The sequence below is a fragment of the Amborella trichopoda genome, chromosome 8 (assembly GCF_054954075.1).
Source record: "Amborella trichopoda isolate Santa Cruz 75 chromosome 8, AtrichopodaSantaCruz75HAP2 v2.0, whole genome shotgun sequence".
NCBI classification, from domain to species: Eukaryota; Viridiplantae; Streptophyta; class Magnoliopsida; order Amborellales; family Amborellaceae; genus Amborella; species Amborella trichopoda.
In genome coordinates, this window is record NC_142343.1 from 44,398,758 (window position 1) to 44,415,951 (window position 17,194).

Sequence of the window (17,194 nt, forward strand, 5' to 3'; positions counted from 1 at the left end):
AAAACGATCTCTTCAGTTCAGGTCTCCATAAATTTTCCGCATAGATTAACCTCGGAAGAACGAAAGTTTTAGGCTGATCATCATCAGAGATCCATAAAAAAAACTGTCCATCACCATAAAAAGAGTTCAGAAAACTTATTAAAATCATGATCTAACAATCTCAAAGCACATACTCTCTCTCTCTCTATCTAAATCACAAAACTTCGAATAGAAGTAGATATAGGAAGAACCTTGAGATCGGGAAATTTCCAACACAAAAACATATAAAAAATCGCCTGAAACACAAGGAATATAGTCATAACGAGTTAGAGAGAGAAGGTAGAGAAGGAATGAAAACAAAAACATACTCGGAGATAAACAAAGAGACGCTACATGGAAGATAGAGAGTGAAATCGACCCAGAGGCTGGCGAGAGATAAAGTAGAGAGAGAAGTTGACCTAAAGAGTGCAAATAAATAGTACAGATACTGGTTTGATTGAGATCTCTGCCCTTTAATAGGGAAAAAGGCGCTCGTGAAACCCTAACCTAACCACTGGTGGCTTACGCCAGTTAGTTTCTCGAAGGATTTTGACCGCGGTTAAGTGCCATTTAAAAGTTGCCAAACGATTGCGTGGTCTCTCGGGAGTGTATCATCTATTGATTCCATTACCTCGACTTAAACCCAAAATTTGGGATTGCACGCTTGAAAAAAAGGGATCGTACAAAATGAGGCCCTTTACCATTCATATAGAGAGGTCACAATTACTTATAACAATTTGATGTGAAATATGAGAGCCTCGATATGTTTTGGGGTTTGAGAAATTTTTTTTTGAACTTTAAAGTTGGGCTATGAAATAAATACAGCAATCCAATTTCACATCCAACGGTCAAGGTTAATTGTGACCACCTTGTATCAAAAGTAAATCGATTTTTCCCTTCAATTATAAAAATTTGATGTTAAAAAAGTGGTACATATTAACATAGATTCGTTAATTTGTGAATACTTGAAAATAGATGGTCCATTTGATAATGCATAACAAGATACACTAATTATTGGTCCTGAAATCCTAGTTTTTTTCTATCATCCAAAATAGTCAAAGATCAAAATAAATAATTTGAGGCTTTTTTTTTTTTTTTTTGACACCAGAGCTACAAATTTCGGTGAGATTGAGGTGCTGCACTACTTTGATTAATAAGGACTAAAAGCCTTATTTTAATCTTTTTCTTTGGAATTTAACTTCCTCCAATTTCATAAAAACATAGCACCAAAAAGCTTGAAACATTTGATATTTTATCCTATGTATAATTTGATAAATTTCAAAACATATTTTATCGTCTTATGGGCCATTTGAAATTTGATCTAGAGACCGATGGTCAATGGATTATTTAAATTTAATAAAAAATACAGCAGTAATTAAATAGTTATAATCTTAGGTACGGCAGTTTAATAAATTTCCCTAAAAGACAATTTATACTCATTTTTTAATAGGTGCGGTTTGTATAGAGCCTTGGCTCTAAACAATCAAATTAGAGCCTACTTTCAAATAGTATGGAGAAATGTGGTTTCAAGACTGCAAATCTTTGTTATAGCCTTAAAAGATATTTCATCTTTACTTATAAAGTTTAAAGCTTTAAAAATAATATAGATTGATAGATCTATTAAAACTTGAAAATCTTAAAAATTGACGGACCAAAAATGCGTTACAAAATACATTATTTCAAAAACTTGAAATCTATTATATATATATATATATATATATATATATATATATATATATATGCATATTGATGTCGAGATGATCAATTTGAATATATTTGAGCATCAAAACAACCTCTTGTAGTAAAATGTTTGAGGTACGCTCTAATAATCTAAGTTTCAACGGAAACAAATTTTTTTGTGCTTGAAGAGAAAAAAAAAAAAAATTTGAAGTTTAAATTTATATTCTATTTTTTTGAGTAACCATGAAACATAAATAAAAATAAATAAATAAATAAAAGAAGAAGAAAAACTTGTGTGATTGGCAAAAATTAAATTCTTTATAAACCATTCCAAATTTTCCAGGAAGTTAGATTTAGGTGTCTAGGAACGTAAATTTTAATTTCTTTTAAACCCACACACAAAAGGAAAAGTAATTAGTGCGTTTGGGGGCGCACTTCCACAATTGCAGCCCTTACACATTAAGCATGGGTCTTGTAGATCGATGTTAAAAATGGTGGCCCTACCAAATCTTAAAATTTATGGTATTGAAATTAGTAAAAGTATGTGTAAAGACCGTTTATTTTTTATACAAGGAGATCACGACCATTTTTTACACAAGGAGGTCATGACCACTAGAGGCCAATAAGTGTAAATTGAGTAGCTAAAAGCAAGTCATTGATTAAGCTCAGAGTTCAAACGAAAATTTCTCAAACTTTATGATACACCTGTTACATCTCACGTCATCTCATGGTTAAGAGTGATTCTTACCTTCTAATATCATAAATAAAAATAATACACACATATAAATTATTTTTTAAAATGTATTTTCTTTTCAAAGATTATACTCAGCATGATCGAAATTTTAATCTCTAGATCAAAATTCATATCTGGAAAATATGCTATACGTACTCAGATTTTTACAAAAAAAGATTAGGCTCTGGTAAAGGTGATATTGTACCATCACAATTTTCCTATAAGTATCGAGCCACGCTTGATTGCAGCTAGTAATCAATAATTATGAAATTTATGATTTTTAGGCAATCCAAATAATTTTCACTACCCTTGTGGTATATTAAAAGGCAATATAGTACCCGACCTATTTGGAAAGAGGGAATATATTTTGAATGTTTCAGTGAGAATGAAGGTGGTGACCTTTAACTGGGCTTAGGTAGCATCGACCTCGGCCCCATTCTCCAAATCCCTGTTGAACTACCAATAAAAACAAAAATTTCACCCTCAATTTTTTTCTATTTTATTTGGATAATTTATTAAAATAATTTTAATAGACAAATAACATGACATCTTATCTGTTTCTTCTAATTTCATCCCAAAAACCCCATCAAAGACATGATCATGGAATCGATTAAAATAGCTAAAGAAAAAAAAAAAAAATACTAAAAAGAGAAATGACCTTGTGAGACCCTTCCACACCCATGGGTGCAAGACCTTATATATAATGATACCATTTACCAATAAAATACTAAAAAGATTGTATACAATGAGAACATTTACCTTTAGTCACAATTATTTATAGGGTACAGTTGGCATACGGATGCATCCGTAACAGTAAAGGTAAGGTGCGCCTTCAAATTTTATCGTGGTATATAATTTTGATGTAAAATGTTTTTAAGATTTTCTCAAATCTATTTTTATATCTAATTATAAAAATTTAAATTTCAAATATAGTTAAAATCAAATAGATGAAAATATTGAAAATGGACGGTGTAGATAATATGTTGTAAAATACGCTATTTCTGAGACTTAAAATCTTTTTATTTTTCATGGTCACACATCTCGATCAATCAACGAGTTTTTCAACATTAAAACTACCTTTTCCAATGGATTTTTTAGGTACATCCGTAGATCTACATTATAGAGTTGCAACCTTATATAAACTTTTTTAAATCTAATAGGTTATTTATAGTTATTAAATGGATTCATGATTGGTTAAATTGAATATGTCATGTGAATATTGATACTATTTTTTAATCTTGCTGTATGAACTTTAATGTTTTGTATTATTATTTATACGAATTAAAAACTTATTGAAATATTATGATCAAAGTGTATGATGTGTATGAGATATTATGATATACAATGAGGATGACGATAGAATTACCATATAATTTTGATATAATGAAAAAATGCGAATGCAAGTCATACAATATGTTATAGAGATGTACAACGTGAATATTTGAATATTGTATTCAATATAGTTGTATTTTTTAATAAGAGACTTACAAAAGACCTATTAAGATTATGCTTGCCTGCCCAATAGATTCCAAGAGACAAGTGCTTGCATGCCTAATTCGGCCCGCTCTACCAATTGATTTATGAATTCAAAATTCATAAGGCATTCAAGCAGAGTGACAAAGACAACTTCGTCTGCCTAATCACGAACAAAAATCTCATGATCAAGACTCTAAGCAGCTTCTTTCACGGTCTTTTAGTTGGTCGCGGACCATTGAATTTTATTATTCAAATGTAGACAAACTATGTTTGTAAACTAAAATTTATGTATTATAATTTTATATTGAGATATTCCTTGAATTTTTATACAATGGATATACAGTGAATTTTTTTTTAAAAGTTTGCATTTCTAACCCATTTGATCTTATACCACCAACAAATTTCAATATAATAAATGTAACAGCACAATTTCACATCCGTCAAGATTATTTATAACCACAACAAAATTAATTATATCCACCTTATACCAAAGACAAGTGTACATACATTTACACTACTAAATAGTGGGAACTGCTGGTTAGTTATTTTGATGGACTCCTTTTTATATTGTTTTCACATAAGCAACCCCTAAAAAAATAGAGATTATTCCCTAAGATTTTGAGAAAAGAAAGTTCATTATCTGTTGGTTAGACGTCCCTATGTTTCAGGGATCTTTTTCAGCAAGTGCATTTCAGCAGCTGACTCGATTTTGCTTTTCCTAATCAGTGCAGATCCTCCATAATTCAAGAACCAAGAGAAATCATCCAAAAACCAAAGATAATCAACAACTTACCTTCTTCACTCTCTCCCCCACTATAAATCCAAAGATTCTCTCTCCACTACTATTACTATTATTAACTTCCCTCCCTCCGACGACTACTATACGTTTCCCTAAAAGGGAATCAAGAATGTAAATAGGAATTTTCCACACAATAGAGAGCTCCACCTAATAAATTTAAAACCTTCATAGTGTAATACAATGTCAATTAGAAAACAAACCAAAATAGTTATCGAATCAAACATAAACCCACGAATCGGAGCCAATGAGTCTTGCAGATAACACCAAAATTTATCCATCTTTAATGGTAAATGTCTCAGGCTCCAACAACAGAGAAACTGCAGCAAGATTTAGTGAGAGAGACTATGCAGCCTCAGATGCCTGCAAAAAAGCTTGCCCTGGCTCTCTCCTAGCAAGCGGTCCATGGCACCCAAGAAGCTGCAGCCAAAACCAGCAGAATATATATGAGAGAGAGAAGAGAGACGGAAGGAGAGGGTAGCAAAATTTAAAATGTGCATGAGCGAGAAATGAAAGAGGTGAACCAATTTAAAGGGCGTGTTTGATATTGGTAAGGCAGCGACATGAAAGAGGTGAACCAATTTAGAGGGCGTGTTTGATTTTGGGAAGGCCAAGGGAAGTGACTGCTTCCACAGGTGGAAGCGGCATCTTCCACATTTTAATGCTATCTTGTGAGCAGCAGCTTCAAAAATGCTGTAGCAATACCTGCAATTGAACACAGGAAGTGCTACAGGTTCCAAAGCAGCAGCTTCCAAAACCACCACTTCCAGATGCCCCAAGTATTCTTAGAAATTTTCCTAATGTCTAGGGGAGAAACAAGCAAAAATATAACCACTGTGCATGAGTGGCGCAGGGGAAAGAGATATGAATCAATGAGAACAGTTGTCAGAAATTTTCTAGTCTCCTTTTATTGATTGGATTTTTTTAAAATACACAAGAAGCCACCAAAGAGGAAAGTTAAGATGCCCAAACATTGAGTAAAAAATACGACTCACTAACATATCAAACTCCACGGAATATAACAGTTTTTTTTTTTGATGTACTTCGAAGAAAGTGTTTGATGGGTACATCTGCTGTCCTTAATGCCCAGCACAAGCATGATGGAGTTGGGGAGCAAGCTCCAATGGAGTCTTAGCTTAGTAAAGCTAGAGGATGAAGTGAAATAATAACAAGGGGAGGAAGAGAGAATATTTGGTGTGTAATTGGAGAGAGTGAGAAAGACTAACCTTGGCATTGACTCCATCAGACACAATCCTTCCTTCTTCCTTCCACTTCAAATAGTCGGTGCGGCTGAACTTGGTAAATCCCCTGAGCAAATAAATTGGGCGAGTCATTATTGTATATTATTACATACAAAAACGAGGTAACCCATATTAGATCCATAGAAATAATTACGCGCGTGCAGAAAAGACTCAGATAAAAAGACACGACTTTTACATGTATGAGCAAGTGCATATATCTATATATATAAAAATCAGAGGTTTGCAAACCTAAAGTGAGAGACATTTTACTATCATGTTTTTTCATTAAAATATGACCAATTGGATATTACAGCTCAAGCTTGCAAAACAATTTAATTATCTCGACTTGTCAAAGAAAATCTATCAAACAAATTCACAAGTTCGAGCGAGAAATAATACCATTTTCTGCTGACAATGATCTTCTGTCTGCCTGGGAACTTGAACTTGGCTCGGCGAAGAGCTTCCTGAGCATGGTTTCCATTAGAGTCCTTGCAGCGCACAGATAAGAGAACCTGACCAATGCTCACTCTAGCACAAGTTCCCTGTGGCTTTCCAAACGCTCCCCTCATTCCAGTCTGGAGCCTGAAAGAAAACACCGATATGAGATAATGATCCTAAGGCAGCACCCTTTTCCTAACAAAGCCCAAAATAGGATAATGATCCTAAGGCAGCACCCTTTTCCTAACAAAGCCCAAAACCATGCTAGTCTACAAGGAGATAATGGTCCAAGACTCCACACCTTTTCTCTGTGTGTGTGTGTGTGCGTGCACATGTGATTGTGCTTGCGCGAGAGAGAGAGAGAGAGCCTGGCCCAAATAGGGCAATGAATCTAAAAAACCACTCTTTTTCTAACAAACATGAAAACCATACTCATCTCAACAGGAGATAAGAAAGACACCAGTCTTTTTCAAGCCCTATAGATTAATTAACTATGACCAGGTTGATGTCCCACAGGGCGAAGTAAAAATTAATCCATATCTCTTATCATGAATAAGAGAGTGGATATCCCATTGGAATACAATAGACCATGTTGCCTTAGATGAGGCATACAACATTCTATTCTCAAGATATTACTGTGGTGGGTGTGGGAAAATGGCTGCTTATTTATCAAGTAGATAGCTACAAGCCTACAAACAACTTCCCAAAATTAAGTGAATACGTATAAACTAGATTTCAAAAAGTATATAGGTATAAACTTAGAGAGTTACTATAAACCATAAGATCAATGTGAATATAGTTTGTAATCTTGTGAGAAAGGATGGTCTCACATAACAAAGTTAAGGTTAAATTTATGGTATCTTTGAAAATATAAACCAGTTGTGTATTTTGCATATGCTACACCACTGAGGAATCAACAATCGATATTCCATGAGAAATTCACGAAAAGAAATGGAAAGCTCACCTATCAGCTCCGGCACATGAAAGCATCTTGTTAATACGCAGAACATGGAATGGGTGAACTCTAACTCGAAGATGGAAGGCATCCTTTCCTGCAAATTTGGTCATGTACTTGTTGCAGGCAATACGGGCAGCTTCCAATGCCTCACTCGAGACATTTTCTTTCTCCCAACTCACCAAATGAACACAGAAAGGGAACTCATCAACTCCTTTCCTCTTCATCCCAACATCGTAGATCCTGATCTTGGGGTCAGGAACACCACGGCAATACCTTGATTTTGGATACGGCTTGTTTTTAATCTGACGATAACATCTTGCAGGTCCTGAACATAAGAAGCACAATGAATTATGAATATATATAATTGCTTATAAGTATGCATATTTTATTGGTAAGTATGCATTACTAGTAACATGATTTAAACAACAACTTTTAGTTGGTTAGTATTTGCAATGGTCATACCTATAGACAATGGAGGGGGGACGCATATAGGCAGACCCATATTATAACAAGTGTTGAAAAGGCTGGGGCACAATTAAACTAATTTCTAGTGGAGAATTTTTGACATAACATGAAAGCACAATTACACAGCAGACCTAGAAGAATGAGCATGTGAAAGCACAATGAAATATTATACACAGTTGATGTTTTCCTGATTCGAGAATCAGGGTAAGGAAGGTTTATGAGAGGTGGTCACCCTTCCGATACATGGCAACATAGATGATACTTCTATGATATGTTCCTATTGAAGGAGCAGAAGGTGGAAGGTTAATTCAGAGTTTCAATCAGAACCCAAACCATTACAGATGGCCTCTCATGTATGTTAGCATTTCTACAAAAAATACATACGATGAAAGGAATTCCACTAGGTTGATTTGAGAGCTCTTCAGGTCACTGCATTCTCCAATGGGGGTTAGGTCTAATTATCGAGCATTTCTCAAAATCTGAGTGGGCAATGGGATAAATAAATGGTCTAATGAGAATGAGAATGCAATGCCTATGAGGTTGGTTCAGCTGAGGTGATTAGGAGTCTCATTTTCTATAAAAGCTTTAACTAGCTGAGAGCAGTTGCCAATGAATCTTCTATCATGATAGATACATTGATATTGAAGAGGGGGATAGTCGTTTTTTTCTTTTCTTTAGGGGGTGGAGAAGATGTATATGTCACCATTAATCATGAATTTCCAACAAGTCCAAGGGCCAATATTGGCGGGGGGGGGGGGGGGGGGGGAAGGGAGAGATAGAGAGAGAGAGAGAGAGAGAGAGAGAGAGAGAGAGAGAGATTCATGAGTCAAATGAATCATAAGCTTTTATTGTATCAAAGGAACGAGCCCAGAGTTGTACAAATTCATACTTCCTTTATAACAAGTCCCAATAGTTTAGCAATATGGTATTGAATTTTACTGGTGTCACCTTGAGACTCCAGTCTACGTCCGGCGTCAGATGTAGACCCTTTGACATGTATTGACACTTGCAAATATTAATAACATTAAAGAATGCTCCACATAACCTTCCCGACAACTTCACATTTGAAGTGATTTAGAAAATAAAATTATATTACATTATTAGTAAAGATTTCATTCATCCAAAATGATTGTGTGGTTGTTAGACCAACCTCCTAGACATCTAAGACACTTTATTAAGACTGATATTCGTGTTGGTGTCCATGTAATACTGGATATCATACAGAAAATAAACCATTTATAATTATGAAAAAGATATGCATGATGCTAATAGAAGAATAGAAAACCTTAAATCATGAAAGGGTAATACTTAGCATAAAAAAAGAAAAATAATGATTCAAAACTCATTCATGATTCACAAGCATATATCAAGTCAATAATCACATATGAAGAAGAAATCAATGCCAGTAGCATTACAAGCCATTAGAAAATGAGACAGTCACATTTGTTTCGCAATATTTTCACCTAAAACAGTGGTTAGGTGTAGGAATACTTTCACACCAATTTGTCCCAATACATCTTTTCACGACAGCTAATTGGTGAAAAATATTCCCACACATAACCACATGAGGTAATTTTTTCACATATTGTCACACAAACCAAACATGCCCTAATCTTGCATGAGAGACAACCGAAATAAGGAACTTGAGTCATGTGAAACGTCATAGACTAGTGATTTCCAAATCCATACCAAGCCAATTTTGTTAATATTATACAGAAAAATCACACGCTAATCCTCTATGGAAACCCTAATGTCTTGAATTAGGAGAGTGGAGGCGCGAATATAGTAAACCCTAAGTCGCAAAATAAACATAAAAAATATAGTCTACTAGAAAAAAGATAAAATGATTCATCAAGCAATAAATCCAGATCCAATAGCAAATCTTCTCATAATTTTCTGAATTTTACATCGATTATATGAAAAGTAATAAGAAAAAGATATAAAGACTTATTGAGTTGAAAATGGCAAATAAATTGCTCCTAATCAGGAAAAAACCGGGAATTAACGAACAGCCACATCCAATAACCCAATGAAATTATTTGACAAAATATGACTAAATCATGGAAATATATGAATAAAGATCGCGTAGAAATAACATTTAAACAAGATGGAAATGAAATGGCACTTACTTCTCCCCATTGTAGGCCGTTGCTGATGAAGTTGCAAATATTACGCCCTAAAAATGAAAACCCTAAGTTGAACGAGAGAGAGAGCGTTGTGGAGCATTATATAGAGGAGAGGAGCGCCCTGTGGCAAGAAAAATGACACAAATGGCCCTAACATTTTAGAAATGACAAACTTATTTAATTCTTGAGGGGAAAAGTTTATATAGAGCCGAGGCTCTAAACAATCAAATTAGAGCCTACCTCAAAAATTTCACACGAAGAGATTGTTTTGACGTCCAAATATCTTCAAATTGATCGTATCGATATCAAGATGCATGGACATGAGAAAAAAATGAATTTCAAGTTTTGAAAGTAGTATATTTTGTCATACATTTTTGGACAGTCAATTTTCAATATTTTCATAGATATGTCAATCTACACTATTTTTTAAGCTAAACTTTAAAAATAAAGATGAAAATATATTTTAAAGTTATCACAAATATTTTCAATGTTGAAACCGCATTTCTTGAAACTATTTGAAGGTAGGCTCTAATTTGATTGTTTAGAGCCTAGGCTCTATACAAACCGCACCCATTGTTGAGTTCCTTATGTTAACCATGACTTTTTTTAAATCCCTAAGTGTAATGTAGATACGTGTGTGCCAAGTGGAGATGTGTGACATGTGTTTTATGTGATCGCCTTATTCTAATGAAATCGAAAGTATGAGACTAGCTTTATTGTATGGGGTGGAAGGTTGAATGGTCATAAGTGTGGCTAAAATAAGGATATTGAAATTGATGAGTAGCGAGACAATATGTGTGGCTCCAATAAGCGATAAAATGAGAGACAATAAATCTAAGTATGCTAGTCATATGTAGCTAGGGCCAATGTTAGAAAAATCGGGTGATCTAACCGATAATTGCTAGATTAGATCGGAACCGACCCCTTGCTGTTGCTAGTTTCGGGTGGTTTTAATGATCGGCCGGTATTTTAAAAAAAAAAATTCAAAAAAATGTATATAAAATCTAAAAAAATAAGAAATTTGATTTATAATATATTTTTTAAAATTCTTTACATTATGATAAATATTAAAAATTGTTTTGGTCATTAATACTCACTTTAATATTTTCTCTTTTTTAAAAATAAAAATAAAAAATACCCCTATATACAAATTGATTCTTTAAAATCAAAATTTTCCATTAATTTTGAATTTCATTTGAATGTGTTTTGTTTTAATCAATATTTATATGCTTTTTCATATTTTTGTATATTTTTTATTTTTTTGAACAATTTTTTGACCACTTGGGATTTATCCCGTTAGAACGGTCGAATCGACCGGTTAGACTGGTTAAACCGCGTCTAGCCCCATGTTCGATTAATCGTTCAGGTTCGATTTTGCGAACAATGGCTAGTACAACACCTGTTGGAGGGTGTGAGTTAGTTCAAGTAGAAGATTAAAAAATAGCAAGAAGTAAAAGCCCAAACGAGTATGGTTGGAAGTAGTGAAAAAATATATGGGGACCTATGGCTTCACTGAGAGTATGACCTTAATAAAGTAGAATAACGGACTAGAATTATTAAAATCAACCTCAATTAGCTGAGAAAAACTCTGACGAACATAATGATTTGAGTTTTTAGAAAAAATAAAAATAATAAACAATAAAGACATTTATCTATGTTATAACAATATGATAAAGAATAAGTCACATTTACCCTTGGGCATAAAATGTATAAGTGAGGCAGGCAGAAGTTGTGCCATTTACTGTGTGGACAACCTCAACACACATCGAGATGCAGCTTCTAGAGGTGCAGTTCCTAAAATCAAACATACCCCATGATTTTTTTTGACCCCATAATAAGCTAAGGAATTTCTACTTATTTTTTAAGAAATATGGCGATTTCATCCAAAATCCGAAAAAATGTTTGGACTTATTAGCAATTCGAAGAAAAGATTGGGATATTCGAATGGAGATTTGGATTAAATTGACCAATTGTGAAACTCTAGATGGTTCCTATTGGTGTGCGCCGTACGACTACGTTTGCCGGGACGTCACATATAGGTCGGCGTCTCTTACCAGAACTTGGGTGTAAAACCGCCCGATTATCCAGTGGACCGTGATATGGTGATTCAAAAAGGAGAAAAGGAAATGAGAGATTATATGGAGCGGGAGGATATTATACTCCTCCGGGAGTATATACTATTTATTTATTTTATTGGGGAAAACCCCGATTTTAGGTTTCTATATTTTTGGGATATAGCCTCTTCAATCTTGATTAATCTCAATTTACAAAAAAAAGAAAAAACTAATTACACCTTTTGTGCTAATCTTAATTCACAAAAAAAACAAAAAGCTAATTACACCCTTGTGCGCTCAAAAAGAAAATAATCTTAAGAATGATTAGCGATATTCTAATGGTAGAGGGTGAGATCTAAAGTCGGGGTGGCGACTCAAAAAAAGATATGGAACCCAGACCCAACTGGACCCGATTTCACAGGAATTGGACCTGGACCCTAATTCATTAGACCCAAAAAATTAAAATATCTATGTATTTAAATAGATTTTATAAATTGGGATCCGAAAAATATGACTGTTTACGGACTTGAATAGTGCTCATGTCCAAGTTTTGAATATGGACCCGACCCACCGGGTCCAATTTTTTGGACCCATACATGGACCCAAATCGAGTCTAACCCTCTGGTCCTGGGTAATATCTTGGTCCATTCCACCCCTAGAACACCACCCCTAGAACTAAGTGTTCAAAAACTAAATTTCAAGTTTTTTCTTTTGAGAATATTCATCTAGTGATTTATAGGTAGTTTCCAAATTTTAGACCGAAAGAGTTCCTCCTAATTAGTTTTTCGACCGGGGAGTAGATGTGCATTAATGCTCCCATGGGACTATAGTATAAGTGCTTCACAAATAACGGTTGATATTACGACACATTGCCAGCAGACCCACCTTGCAACTCGTTATTGTATACGTTAAAAGGGTCTAGAGCCGCCCGATTATTGAGTGGACGGTAACACGGCACAAGTTTCGGAAAAGAAAAAATAGAGAAGTAATTAATGTTAAATAAGGGCGAGGTTCGTATAAGGTTGCAACCTTATGCATTCAAAGTAACATTCACCTCCAAACTTTGTCATAAAATACTATTAAAAGTTTTAGGATGTCCTGATAATCTATGTTTATCCCTAATTATAAAATCATAAACTCCAAAAATAGTTCAAATCAAGCATATATATGAACACCTGAAAATCTTGAAAATGGACGGTTCAGATAATGTGTTCCAAGATGTATTATTTTTAGTATTTCAAATCTTATTTTTATTCCATATTTATGGATCTCGATATTGAGATGATCAATTAGATAGTTTTTCAATGTCAAATTTTCTAATGGAGTTTTGAGGTGCACCTTAATTCTACAATTGAACTGTTAATCATGTATACTTTTTTCCGTGAAATAATGTTCATCATAATTGTAACTTGTTATTGTGTTCATAGATTTTACGTTGGGTAAATTGTATAGGACAAATGAAAAAGGGAAATTTATGTAGGGGTAAAGTGGGATAAGGTTGTGATGTTTTACACTATTTATTTTTGTTTGATAGTGTGGATTTGACATGTAATTTTAGAGAATGTGAAAAAGTGACATGTTTTTTAAGATAATACCAATTTAACAAATCTACACAATTTAAATGAGGGAAAAGTTTACATAGAGCTGAGGCTCTAAACAATCAAATTTGAGCCTACCACAAAAATTTCACTAAAAGAGGTTGTTTTGATGCTCAAATATCTTCAAATTGATCATCTCGACATCAAGATGTATGCACATGAAAAAAATGGATTTAAAGTTTTGGAAATAATGTATTTTGTAATGCATTTTTTTACTATCAATTTTCAAGATTTTCATAAATATGTTGATCTACACTATTTTTGAAGCTTTAAACTTTATAAATAAATATAAAAAAATATTTTAAGTCTATTACAAAGATTTCCAATAATGAAATCACATTTCTCGATACTATTTGAAGATAGGCTCTATTTTGATTGTGTAGAGCCTACGCTCTATACAAACTGCACCCTTTAAACAAAATAGATGGTGTACATACTGTACCACTATTTTTTTAGGAATAAAGTTGCAATTCTAACTCATTTTTAATTTTTAAGAGTATGTATTTATATTTTAATTTTAATTTTATATTAAAATTTTAGATATCCATACTTCTCACAAATATAAATATTAATTTAAAATAAATAACATGAGCAAATTATCCCTAAAAATTCGATATATATTTTGATCAACTTATTATATATAATCACTTAATTTTTTTAATTACAAGTTTGCTATGACAAAAAGTATGGGTACTCAAAATTTGAGCTTAATTCGATATATATAAAATATATATAATTAAATTATTAGATGCGTTCTAAAAAAGTAGAACGCAAATGTTTTATTACAAGTGTATGATGACAAGAAGTATGGGTACCCAAAATTTGAGCTTAATTCGATATGATAAAATATTTAAAATTAAATTACTAGATGCCCTATCAGAAAGTGGAACATAAATGTAAACTTTGAACTTGTGATTGCATTTTTAAAATTTCTCAACATATGGGAGATATTTACATAAACTTCCATAAAAAATAAATGTTATAAAAAAATTATTTAAATGGGTCCATGTGCACTTATAATATCTGCAACTTTTCTAAGCAATTTTTTTTTTTACCTCTTCAAATTTAAAACTTACGCTACTTGTGCAAAATAGAGAGGGGAATCCATGACCACTAATTAATCTCTTGTTTTTATTTTTTATTTTTTGATAATTCAGTGAGGATAATAAGTCTTTACCCATTTTTTAAATCATTAGTGGTTTTTTAATGTGTTAGGTGAGAATGGAATACTACACTTTTAGCTGTAGCACAAGTGGTGGTGCTACCACCCCAACCCCAACCGCATTCTCAATCTCAATCTCTTGCTTCTTTGACAAAGTCTTGATGGCGTGTTTGATTTATGTAAGATAGAGTTTCTAGGGAAAATTGGGTACCCAAAGCTCTATGGTCCATATAGAATTGGTGGTATCTATTTTTTAGCCATATAAGGCAAGTAGATACTACGGTATCCACTTTATTGTAAAACTCGCTGTTTAAAAAATTAAACACGCCGTAAAAGCCTCTCTCTCCGTAAGGACAAGTGGATTTACGTGTGTTACACATGAAATGTACTAGAGAATAGAAGAATAAAAGCAGGTGAATGTATGCTAAGAGACTATTTATCTTTTATACAAGGTCACAATTATTTATAGGTATTAGATTTTAAATTTGGAATGAGTCACAAATTTGAGAAAAACTTTATTGAGTATTATGCACAATCAATGACACACTCTTAGCCATTTGATTTCATATTTGAAGGTGGATCTTATCTTATACAGTAGCACTAGTAATAATAATAATAATAATAATAATAATAATAATAATAATAATAATAATAATAATAATAATAATAATAATAATAATAATATCATAAGTATGATTAATACAATACTATCGTTAAATTGTAATAGTCATACCTATAATGAATCATAAGTATCTCTCGTAGAAAAATGGATTGTCTACTTATGAATTATTTATCTATTGTATAAGGCGATCATATTAACTATTGTTTCTTAAATTTCAAAATGGGTGGTTGTAAAAGTGTCATTGAAGAGACACAAGGTTCTAAAAAAAATTTATTGAATTTCGCGACCCAATCTAAACCATCAGATTTGATATCTAATGAGTGAGAATAGTTGTCACCTCCTCGTACACCAGACAAATAGTCGCATGGTAGACAATCCCAAGAAAAAATCATATTCTTGTTCATTCCTTTTATGTAATCAAGAAAACACAATTTTTAAGTATTATGCAAGTATACTTAGAATTATGTACCTATAAACTAAACATATTAATTATTACATAAAAACATATTGTAGAGCTGATATAGCATGACATTATGATTATATCTTTGCTTTCATGCCGAGAGGATTAACAACCTGCAACAACTTCATTGTGAGTTAATAATGTTCACAAACACTATCGAATGTGCCACTATACCAACAAGCTATGGATAAATTGTATCCTATTGCATTTTATACTGCGGTCAAATATTTATAAAAATTATCATGAGAGATTGGAGGATATTGATATGGAAAAATGATGGGGATGGATGAAATCGATGAGATAAGTAATACAACTTTACAATAAAATAAAAAACTAATTTGCATAAATTTGAGTGAAATTTACATGGTTTTTATGGCTTCTATTGATTGCTGAATTTTTTTTCGTCCATATCATATTTTCCTCATTATAGCCTTTGAAACTAGAGTATTCCCTTAAATAAAAAACAATCAGCATTTATATATAAAAAATATTAGAAATAAAGATATTAAACCAGAACAATTGACCTTGCAGAGGCGAGAAGATTAGCAAGAGTGAGAAGATAGTTTTATGGTTTTTGGGTGAGAAGATTGTTTTTTAGTATCTAAATATGCGAGTGTGAGAAGATTGTTTTCTTGTTTATTCAGAAATGAAACGTTCCATCACTTTCCAAACCAGTTTGAGGTTGAACTAATGGGATTTCCTAGAAATATTGGATTTTGTTATTCTTTTAAATTTAAAGGTTTTCTATCATCAATAAATAGAGGAAGGACCTAGCATTTTCTTTTATAAAAAGTCAGTCTCAGTTTCTTTTGTGCCAAGTCATTGCAAAAAATGTGTTCAAGGTTACATCTGTTTGAATTGTATTTATTCTTATTTTTTATTAACTATCATATGATAACTCAACAACATCAATTCCAATGCTAAATGACTAATATAGAATTCTTCTTCTTTTAAATTTTTTTTACTAAATTACGTAATTACATATGTATTAAATTACGTAATTACATAGAAAATCGTAGGGACCGTGGCTTAGTAACATAAATTAGTTTTAGAAAAAGTTTATATAACACCAAGAGGTTGTTTTGATGCTCAAATAAGTTCAAATTGATCATCTCGACCACACCTCAAAAAATTCAAGAGAAGAGGTTGTTTTGATGCTCACATAAACTCAAACTGATTATATCGACCTCAAGATACATGGACATAAGAAAAAAATAAATTTCAAGTTTTGGAAATAGTGCATATTGTAATGTATTTTTTGACCGTCAATTGTAAAGATTTTATAGTTTTCATAGATCTGCTGGAGCTATGCTATTTTTGAAGCTTTAAATTTTATAATTAGTGATGAAAATATATTTGAAGGCTAT

At 32.6% G+C, this 17,194-nt stretch overlaps 1 protein-coding gene, 1 long non-coding RNA gene and 1 other non-coding gene across 4 annotated transcripts; all 3 read right to left on the bottom strand.

The window, feature by feature from the left end:
- Window positions 1-2: 2 nt before the first annotated feature.
- Window positions 3-456, bottom strand: LOC148781132 (uncharacterized). 2 transcript variants are annotated; one of them, XR_016060874.1, is made up of 3 exons: window positions 373-456; window positions 231-275; window positions 3-103 (listed from the first exon to the last, which is right to left on the bottom strand). It is a non-coding gene; the product is annotated as an uncharacterized LOC148781132 (long non-coding RNA). The 2 variants fall into 2 exon arrangements; XR_016060875.1 differs by having other exon boundaries at window positions 348-437.
- On the bottom strand, window positions 7-91 carry LOC148781133 (small nucleolar RNA Z159/U59). Its single transcript, XR_016039870.1, has one exon. It is a non-coding gene; the product is annotated as a small nucleolar RNA Z159/U59 (small nucleolar RNA).
- A 4,372-nt stretch (window positions 457-4,828) lies between the features above and the next one.
- On the bottom strand, window positions 4,829-10,003 carry LOC18432403 (large ribosomal subunit protein uL16). The gene is made up of 5 exons (XM_006842510.4): window positions 9,935-10,003; window positions 7,347-7,665; window positions 6,344-6,526; window positions 5,930-6,011; window positions 4,829-5,123 (listed from the first exon to the last, which is right to left on the bottom strand). The coding sequence occupies exons 1-5, from the start codon at window positions 9,942-9,944 to the stop codon at window positions 5,049-5,051; spliced, it is 669 nt and encodes a 222-aa protein (XP_006842573.1). The 5' UTR covers window positions 9,945-10,003; the 3' UTR covers window positions 4,829-5,048.
- Window positions 10,004-17,194: the final 7,191 nt, after the last annotated feature.